The sequence below is a fragment of the Pinus tabuliformis genome, chromosome 2_2 (assembly GCF_031772625.1).
Source record: "Pinus tabuliformis cultivar Carrire ecotype Pingquan chromosome 2_2, CPIR1, whole genome shotgun sequence".
Lineage (NCBI taxonomy): Eukaryota > Viridiplantae > Streptophyta > Pinopsida > Pinales > Pinaceae > Pinus > Pinus tabuliformis.
The window spans coordinates 482,747,213-482,756,039 of NC_142300.1; the positions used below are offsets into that span (position 1 = coordinate 482,747,213).

At 32.3% G+C, this 8,827-nt stretch overlaps 1 protein-coding gene across 2 annotated transcripts; it reads left to right on the forward strand.

The window, feature by feature from the left end:
• The first annotated feature begins 1,087 nt into the window (after positions 1-1,087).
• LOC149193453 (uncharacterized) lies at positions 1,088-3,753 on the forward strand. Of its 2 annotated transcripts, none has more exons than XM_089404849.1 (3): positions 1,088-2,518; positions 2,652-3,071; positions 3,325-3,753. In XM_089404849.1, exons 2-3 carry the CDS (start codon positions 2,964-2,966, stop codon positions 3,562-3,564), a joined length of 348 nt encoding a protein of 115 aa, XP_089260975.1. In that variant the 5' UTR covers positions 1,088-2,518; positions 2,652-2,963; the 3' UTR covers positions 3,565-3,753. The 2 variants fall into 2 exon arrangements, with proteins under 2 accessions (XP_089260975.1, XP_089260976.1); XM_089404850.1 differs by having other exon boundaries at positions 2,785-3,071.
• The last annotated feature ends 5,074 nt before the right edge of the window (positions 3,754-8,827 follow it).

The window sequence follows — 8,827 nt, forward strand, 5'->3', positions numbered from 1 at the left end:
TTATTTCAAAGTAATTTGGAAGGAGTTTTTTTGTTTTTTTAGGATTCTTGTGATTCATAATTTAAGTAATTTTTTTCACATAAAATATATTAATTTTTTTTTAATATTAATAATAATTTTATGAAGTTTATTGGAATTTTGTTTTTAGTTTTTTATTTTATATTTAATTAAAAATTTAAAATATTTAAAAAATTATATATTATAATATTTTTAAAATATTAGATTTATTTGTCACTATTGTTAATAGATGGATATTCAATTGTCATTTATTTTTTTTAAAATGAAGATGAATACAAATTACAAATAAAATTTATGATTCAAGTTTTATTATTTATTTTTGATATTTAACTAGTTTAGATCTATTTTAATTTTGGATTTATCAATTGTTTAGAGGGATCAATTCTCTCAAGATACAAAATCTCTTTTCTAAGTGCAAAACTTGAAGAAAAATTTAAGACACACCACCTTAAAAAAAGATATTAGTGTCCATCACTTTTTTCCTATCCCATCAACATAAAAAAAGATAAAAATAAGTTTGCCATCATATCTGCTATTCAAATTCCGTGGGCAGATCAACAACTCAAATTCCAATCCTGATATCGACCTTTCAGCATGCGTGGAATTGGATCTAAGTGGAACTCACCATACTGTTTTTTTCCCTCGAAAATTATGGAAATTCTAAGGCTGTTTTTCTTTGAAAATCATGGAAATTTTAACAAGATAAAATTTCGTAGAAATTCGAACTTTAAGGTTTTGAGTGTTCAGACATAAGGTTGAATCGATTTCCACCTTAAAAATATATAATTAATACCAGATTTTAAAAAAAATTTAAATGAATTCCAGTCACTTTTAACAACCAAGCAATTCGTCCACCTACAGAGCCACTTCCAAACATATTTGACAAAATAAAGCCGCCGGCTCTTCAGCTACAGTAAAGCAGTGGGTTTTCTTCGGCAATTTGAGGTGTGTCAAAAAGTTAATTTAGCATTCGACACCTAATCCCACATTAGCTAATTCCATGAGATACAACTCATGTGGACCACCCACGCGCCACGACAGAGTCCTTATGAGATTTGTATCTATTTATAGACACACAAACATATGGAATTCACGACTCAATGTAGTTGGAGGTTTTCTGATGTTGCTTCTGTGGTTTGTGGTCATGGCCTCCGCCATGGCTGCAACCACTGTAACTGATGCAACTATTAGTCGCTCTAAGAAGCCATATTCAGATGATTAAGAAGATCGTTTATATGATGATCTGTATGAGCTCTTGGGTGGCAGTTTTCTTGTGGTGAATTTGTTTGAATGAACGCACGCTGGAGGAAGTTCGTTAATTCACATCATCCATGGACGCGGGTGGTTTGAGAAATTCAGAGACGCGGAGGCTCTTTTGTCCTACAGAAAGACAGTTAAATTTGATTCAACTGGTTTGGTGTCCAAATTTACTGCTGAGAACTCACAGAACGCATGTCCGTTGAATGGTATTTGGTGCACAGAGTACACCGGAGAAGTGGTCCCCATAATCTTTTCGCAATTAGGATTGGAAGGTACCCTTTCCCCATTTCTTGATAGCCTCTAGCTATTGCTCACTCTTAATCTTTCTCATAACAAGTATTTGACAATGAATGAATTCCATCAGAGTTTGTGTAGCATAAAGCTCTCCTAGGGAATACAGGAACTCAGTTTTAGTTCGCTGTGGGATTTTATTTCAAGAGCAATGTCTAATTGTGTTCACCTTCAATGGATGAAACTTTTGTATATAAACGTTTGAGAGCGTCCATACTATTGATGGTACTAGTGGAAGTATTTCAACTTGTTTGAGTTTCTGAACCCATCTTGATTCTCTGTATCTGTTTGAGTTGGATCCAGTTAGATCGAACTCATCTTTAACCCCAGATCTGTAATCTTTGGATAGTGGTTGTGGATTCATTCAATGGATACCACCATTACATTGATACTGCTATATAAATAACAGATCTGCTGTTATATGGGCAGATGGTTTTAAGGACTGCAGAGGTGAAACCATTGCAAATTTGAGTCAGTTGGCCTTCTTAAGCCTGGGAAGAAGTAGCCTCAATAGCAAGATATAAGACGCCATCATGAGTTGACCTTAAATCTATATGCAAATAAACTGTGGCAGAATAGCTAAAGCAACTACCGATTTGAGAGTTGAACCAAGATTTTCAGCCGATGGCAGTTCTCTGTTCTCATTCTAATCCCTTCTTTGTCTATATTTTGCAATATTTGGCTATTTGCATCGAAGTTTCAGTTAATACTCAATGGAAACTGGACAGAGGCTTTCTAGCATCTATGTCAGTTTTCTATGTTCATTGTTCCTCGGCCAACTGTATCCAGTGTGCTGCTCAATGGGAATATGGAGACAGCATTTGCAGCTTCTATAACAATCTTCGTCGGTGTAATCACTTCTTGATCACTAGGGCCAGAATCCTGGGCTAACTCTATCAAGCTGCTGGATTTAATGGAAAATGAAAATGCAGTGACTGTGATTTTGCAGGTACCTATCACTTTTTCGGTGACCTTAGAATTTTATGTTGAGCAGTGGGTTTTGTTTCCCTTAATTGTTCATATGGTTTTTGTATTTGTGAATTGATCACAGACCTTATTTACTTATTATAATAATTGTGCAGGTGTTTATCTAAACGGATCTTTCAAGCTGGTTTGTTATGGTGTTGGTTTTATCCAACGGTAAATTCACCACCATGACAAGTTCTGAGAATTTGCAATTATAAAAAGGTTTGGGATATCTGGCGAAATGAACAGAGTATACTTGCTTAACAATAGCATAAGAAGCCTTAAGAGTATACATGTTCCTCTTTCTCAACAATTACTCTGGACTAGTTAGCCAAGTATATGAGCATTTTATGTAGCAGCCATTGTTGACAAATCCGAACAGCTACAGAGGTTCAAATCTGTGATAGTGATTTCATTTCAAAGAAAAAATGCATAGAGATGAGACCAGCCAGAGGCGTGCAGTGCAGTGGTTCTTCTCCACAACCAAATACTGTTGGATGGTCCATAAAGTTATATGGAAATTGAATCCATTTGAGGTGTGTGCAATTAGACAAAGCTTTTGGATTAAAACCCATTGCAAAATAAAGCGGATTTCAATTAATATTCCAGTAGTGCTTTAAGCTATTTAAGCTGTCAAAATTCTGATGAAATTCTTTCTATCAAATAATATATGAAAAAGATTCAAAGTGAGCAATAATGAGAGGTTGCCCAAAGATGGAGAAAGGGTACCTTCCAACCCTATAATTGAGGAAGATTATGGCGACCACTCTTTTCGTGTGTTGTCTGCAGGAAATACCATTCCACGAGCATACATTCTTTGAGTTCTCAGCGGCCCAGTTCGACAGCGTTCCAGTGGTATCGGGTTTAATCGCCTCTCAGAAAGAGAATAAAGCCTCCAAGTCCCTGGTGTTTTCCCCTGACCCTTGTCCATGGATGATGGGAATTGATCAGCTTCCTCCAGCGTGTGTCCATTCAAAACAAATTCAAGCCAAAGATAACTATCATCCGAGGGATTATACATGTGATTAAAAGTTGCAGTAGTTCCAGGGAATTCCATGAATACCAGTAGCATCATAACACCAGCTTTATACATGTTTGAAAGTTGAGACTATTTATGTCCTCAATGGATTGCTGATTGCATCCCCTCTGTATTTTAAAATTCATTGATAATGATGACGTCGCCTTTATGCTTCAAAATTAAAATGTTACACCAAAAAAATTGTAAATTGTATTTTATATGATTCAATACTTTGACATTTTATAGTTTTTATCTATTGAAAAGTGGGATAAGACGCTTAAACTTGGTGGATAATTGATGAAATGAAGATGATAGTTATTATATCTGGAATGCCAGCTCAGCTCACCCTTGTAAATTTAACCTACAAAATTAAAAGATGAAACACAAAAGTAATGGAAGGAGAGTTATTGTAGCTATATGATAAAACTTATTGCTTTAAGGAAATTAATATTTTCAGATAATTAAAGATAAAACACAAAATTTAATAGAAGAATAAGGATAAATATTGTATTTGTGTAGTATTTATTGGGGTGAGGAATAGAAGAGTAATTTTACATTAAGAAGTGTCTTAACTGACCTGATTATTATTTATCTAAGATTTTATGGATCAAATCATCATAAATTATAAATAAAGATAATGTGCTTATAAAATAATGATTATTTAAAAATAAAATTAGATTAATAATATAGATTTATCTTACGGCAGGGATCTAACATGAGTTGAGAGGGATCACATTTTTTTATATGCAAACTTATTTTAGAGTTCAAAAAAGAATGTGTAATTTTTCATTATTTAAATTGTATTTTTGAATGCTATAGATATTACAAAACATGTACATTGAAATGCTTTTTTTATTATTAATATATTTTTAACTATACGTCAATATTAACTCATATTAAAATATTTTATTCATAACTCACATTGATATTTTATTCTATACAGCTTTAAAATATATATTTTTTATTATTTTATATATATCACTTGTTAAACTATTTTTAAAAAATATAAAATTTAAAAATCTTATTCTTGTAATTTATTTTATTTCTAATTACTTTACATGAAATTATATAAAATTATATAAACAATTAATTTAACATGCATAGCATATTTATTTATATCAAAATAAATTATACCAATTATTATAAAAAACTATTAAATAATTTATTATCATTTAAACATTAAATTATTACATAAAACATTTTTATTTGTAAAATAAGAAATATATTTTAACAATAAAAATTTATATATATATATATATATATATATATATATATATATATATATATACACACACGATCTTTTAAATTTTAAATAATGAATTTTGAAAAAAAAACACACACCCTTAAATTTATCACATGTATATCACTAAATCCACTTGAACTTTGGAATTTTTTTACGAAATACAATGTCAAAATCTTAAAAAACGCAATAACCTTTATCCTAATATGAAGTTAGCTTTAGCTTTGAGTATAATGTTGCCTTACACAAAATTAGGTTGTACAAAAACATAGTTAACGTTTTTAACACCATAAATTTATGCTAGCTGCTTTATATATGTTGTTTTTAACTCATTGAAAATAAAATTTGCAAACAAATATAGATTTTTTACATTTAGCAATCAAATAAATACTAGAAAATTGTGAGAACCATTAAAGTCATGATAGTGTTTAAGATGATCTTAAATGTGTATTATTAGTTGTTAAATGTTTATGAAATATTGTAGTTTATAATTATTTCATTATTATGAAGTGTAACAAAGAAAAATGATAAAAAGAATTATATAGAAAACTTATTTTTAACAAAATTATAGGTGTGAGGAAATTAAAGACAGTTTTTAGAAAATTAATGTAGAACAAATTAATTTTTTAGGAAAATGTCTCAAAATCATAAAAATGATTTTGATTCTATGAATTTATAGAGTTTTAATTTGATAAAAGATGAAATACTTGAAATTTCATCACTTCATTTGGCCTAAAAGTGTAACACATTTTCATGCACTCACTCCTAATCTAGTTTGAAAAGAAGAAAAAGTATACACATTTTAGACATTAGACATGACATGACACCCCTTAAAGAATCCATAGAGAATATGAAAATGCATGTCAAGTACCAGTCAAAACCATAATAAATGAGAAAGTAGTAAACTATAGACATAACATGACACACCTTCTCGAGTTTAGTTCTCATGATTCAACCCTAAAATGTATGTCAGGTAAAAGAGGAAACAACTTGATAAATGTGGAATAACCCTAACTAAGTGCAAAAATAAAAAAATTGACAAATGCAAAATAATTCTAAATGCAAAAATCAAACTTTTTACATTGTTGTTGACTTGGCCATGAAAAGTTTCTCTTGTATTACTTACCTTCCCTTATATTTGAGTAGTGTATTCGATTATTATCCCGAGGATGAGATTCTATGTAGGCTTCTGATGCAAATTTTAAAAGCATTAAATTTCTAGTTTCTTACATTGGGCTAGCACATCTTATATATCTTTGAATTAGTAAATCTTCATCATTCTCATGATTTTGAGTGTTTTCCTATAAATCTTTCATGTATGTATCATGCATGCCAAAACTAGAAAAGAAATCACACATGCAACTTGATCTCTACAAAATAATCCCACTGTAGTTGCTTGATTCCACTCTTCATTTCTTGATCCTTGCTTCCTTGTTCTTCCTTTGCCTTCCTTTCTCCAATGCTTGAGTGCCCCAAGAATGCTCTAAGTGCAAGAGTATGAGAGAAAGAATAGAGGGAGAGCTCCAAGCTAAAACTGACTAAATGTTTTGAATTGATCCTCATAGCATTTTTATCATTAAGACCTTTATTTTCTCCAATTTCGTGTAATTTTCTTTCAATTTCCTTCACATGCAATCTTGTGACCTTTCACATTCATTTTCTCCTATTTTTCTTTATTTTCATAAATTAAATACCAAATAATGTCTCTCTTTTTTTCAAAGCCTTTGCAAATTCCCTGAACAATAATAAACCAAATGAACACCCACCAAGATGATTTTGTCCAACATTCAACTTGGAATACATGTCCCATAACCTTGGTCTTATTTTGCTTTATTAGCTTTCTTACATAAACTTCTAACCTAAAATTATTACACCAAAATTGTCAAGCATATATAATATGATATTATAAGAAAAAACTTGAAAAAAAAAAATATCTCAGATTTTTTTATCTTCTTTTAACATTTCTTACTTCCTTTTAGCCTCAACAACTGCAGACACAAAAGGGCTTCCCACGTATCATAAAGGAATTTTTGATAAAATTATTCTGGCTTGCTTTTAGCCTCCAACAACTACAGATACAGGAAGGCTTCTCAGGGAATTTTTAATAAAATTGTTTGCAATGTCAAATTAACCTCTTCAAATTCTTGATCTTATGTCCATGGCAGATTCGAGATACTTGTCCATTGCACATTACGGATATATAGCATGAGAAAACTCAAACATAACCATTCAATATTTCAATTATCGCGGTCAAAGTACAAATTGTAGTTTTTATTTTATAGAATAATGTTGGACAAACTTGGAAGCTTAATAAACAAAATTGATGAAGCTAGGTTGGAGCTATGATTTTGCTCTAAACATTTTAGAGCTCGATTTACACTAAGATACAATAATATAATGAAATTTGTTTTCTGTATGTTAGACCATATATTAGAACGGGGAATGGTTTTTTTAATGGAATTTTAGATTTTCGAACGAGGAAATGGTTTGTTTAATGGAATTTTAGATTTTATTTTGAGTGAAACATTAGTGTTTAAAAAATGTATCTTTTTTTTCACATGATATTGGATCCCTCTCTACTCATTATCAGAAACTTGAAGACTCATAGAATGAGCTTGATATTTCATTACTAAACATAATTCTTTATAGATACATATGAAGGACAATCAATAATGACCTCCGCCAATCTCTGCCATCTTGAAATGATGTTCAACTGATTCCTGTAGAGTTACATTAAACTAGCTGACGTGTGAACAGTGGTCGGTACCGTTTGCGCAGTCGTGATTAACATTCTAACACCTCCCCTTAATCACGACGACCTAAACTATAATTTCCTGCTGGTCTAAGTCTCAGCTAGGCTTACAACAAAACATTTCATTTTTACCTTCTTGCTAAAGGGTCCATGCTTGTGTATTAGCTGGTGCAGTTTCATCTTCACTATTCTGGGTTTCTTTATGAAATTCCTCTGCTCCTTGCTTACGTTCTTTACATCGACCACCTTTTATGGATTGAGATGCAAGGAAACATCTGGCACAGTGAAAACGAGGTAGTCCAATTCATGCTTTCCCCACTTTCCATGAGGAGCCAGCAAAATGCACTCATCTTGGAACATGAGCGGCCTCTGAACAACATCCATGGTTGTATCTTCCATAGTCGCAGTTATCTTGGAAGCATATCCAATCAAATTTATAGCAATTGGTTTCTGAGAGAAGCAAGTTTTACTTTGAGTGATTGCAGAATCATGTGGAATAGATTTTAGCTCATGATCATGAGTAACATAATCCTCAATAGCATCACATTGTTTGTCAAAAATTTCTTCAAACTCAAAAACACTGCTAGACCTAAAAATGTTGCCAAATGGGTTCCTGAGAAAATGATCATCGAAAGGGTCATTGTCAAAAAAGTCTAAAAAGATAGACATATCAGCTAGGCTTAAATTTTCCTTAAACTCTGGCGAGCTTTGACTTTAGAGTAGCACCAGGCTCAGCTCTGCCACTCACTTACCTAGATGCACACCACACTTTCGCTGCCCCTCTTATGATTAGCATTTTCCAACAACAATTTCACCTTCAAATTAAATCAATGATGAGGTCTCGGTGGCCTTTTCCAACACAGGTGGCTTCAATGTCCAAGCAAACTTTATAACAGCCTCTTCTCAAAGCTCTCCTCAAAAGAGCAATAAGAACTTCATGGGAACGACAAGATTTACTCCACAGGCTAACAAATAGTCTGTCCAGTTCCACAGCTGACTCAACACTCTTATGCACCCTCACACACCACTCCACGACACCACGCACCACCAAGAATTTGTGCACCGCCAAGAATCTTAACACATCCACAACAAGCATAAACATCCTCACTAATCTTCACAGTGTCAGCCCTCTGGAGAACTAACCGCTGATTCCAATAGTGCTCACACTCTCTTCACAACAAGCTCTCCACACAACTCAACCTCAAACTTCACAATGTCTCTAGAACTACGGTCTCCAGGACTGCACTTAAACAGAAGGCAAGAACTCAATCACTTGATTTAA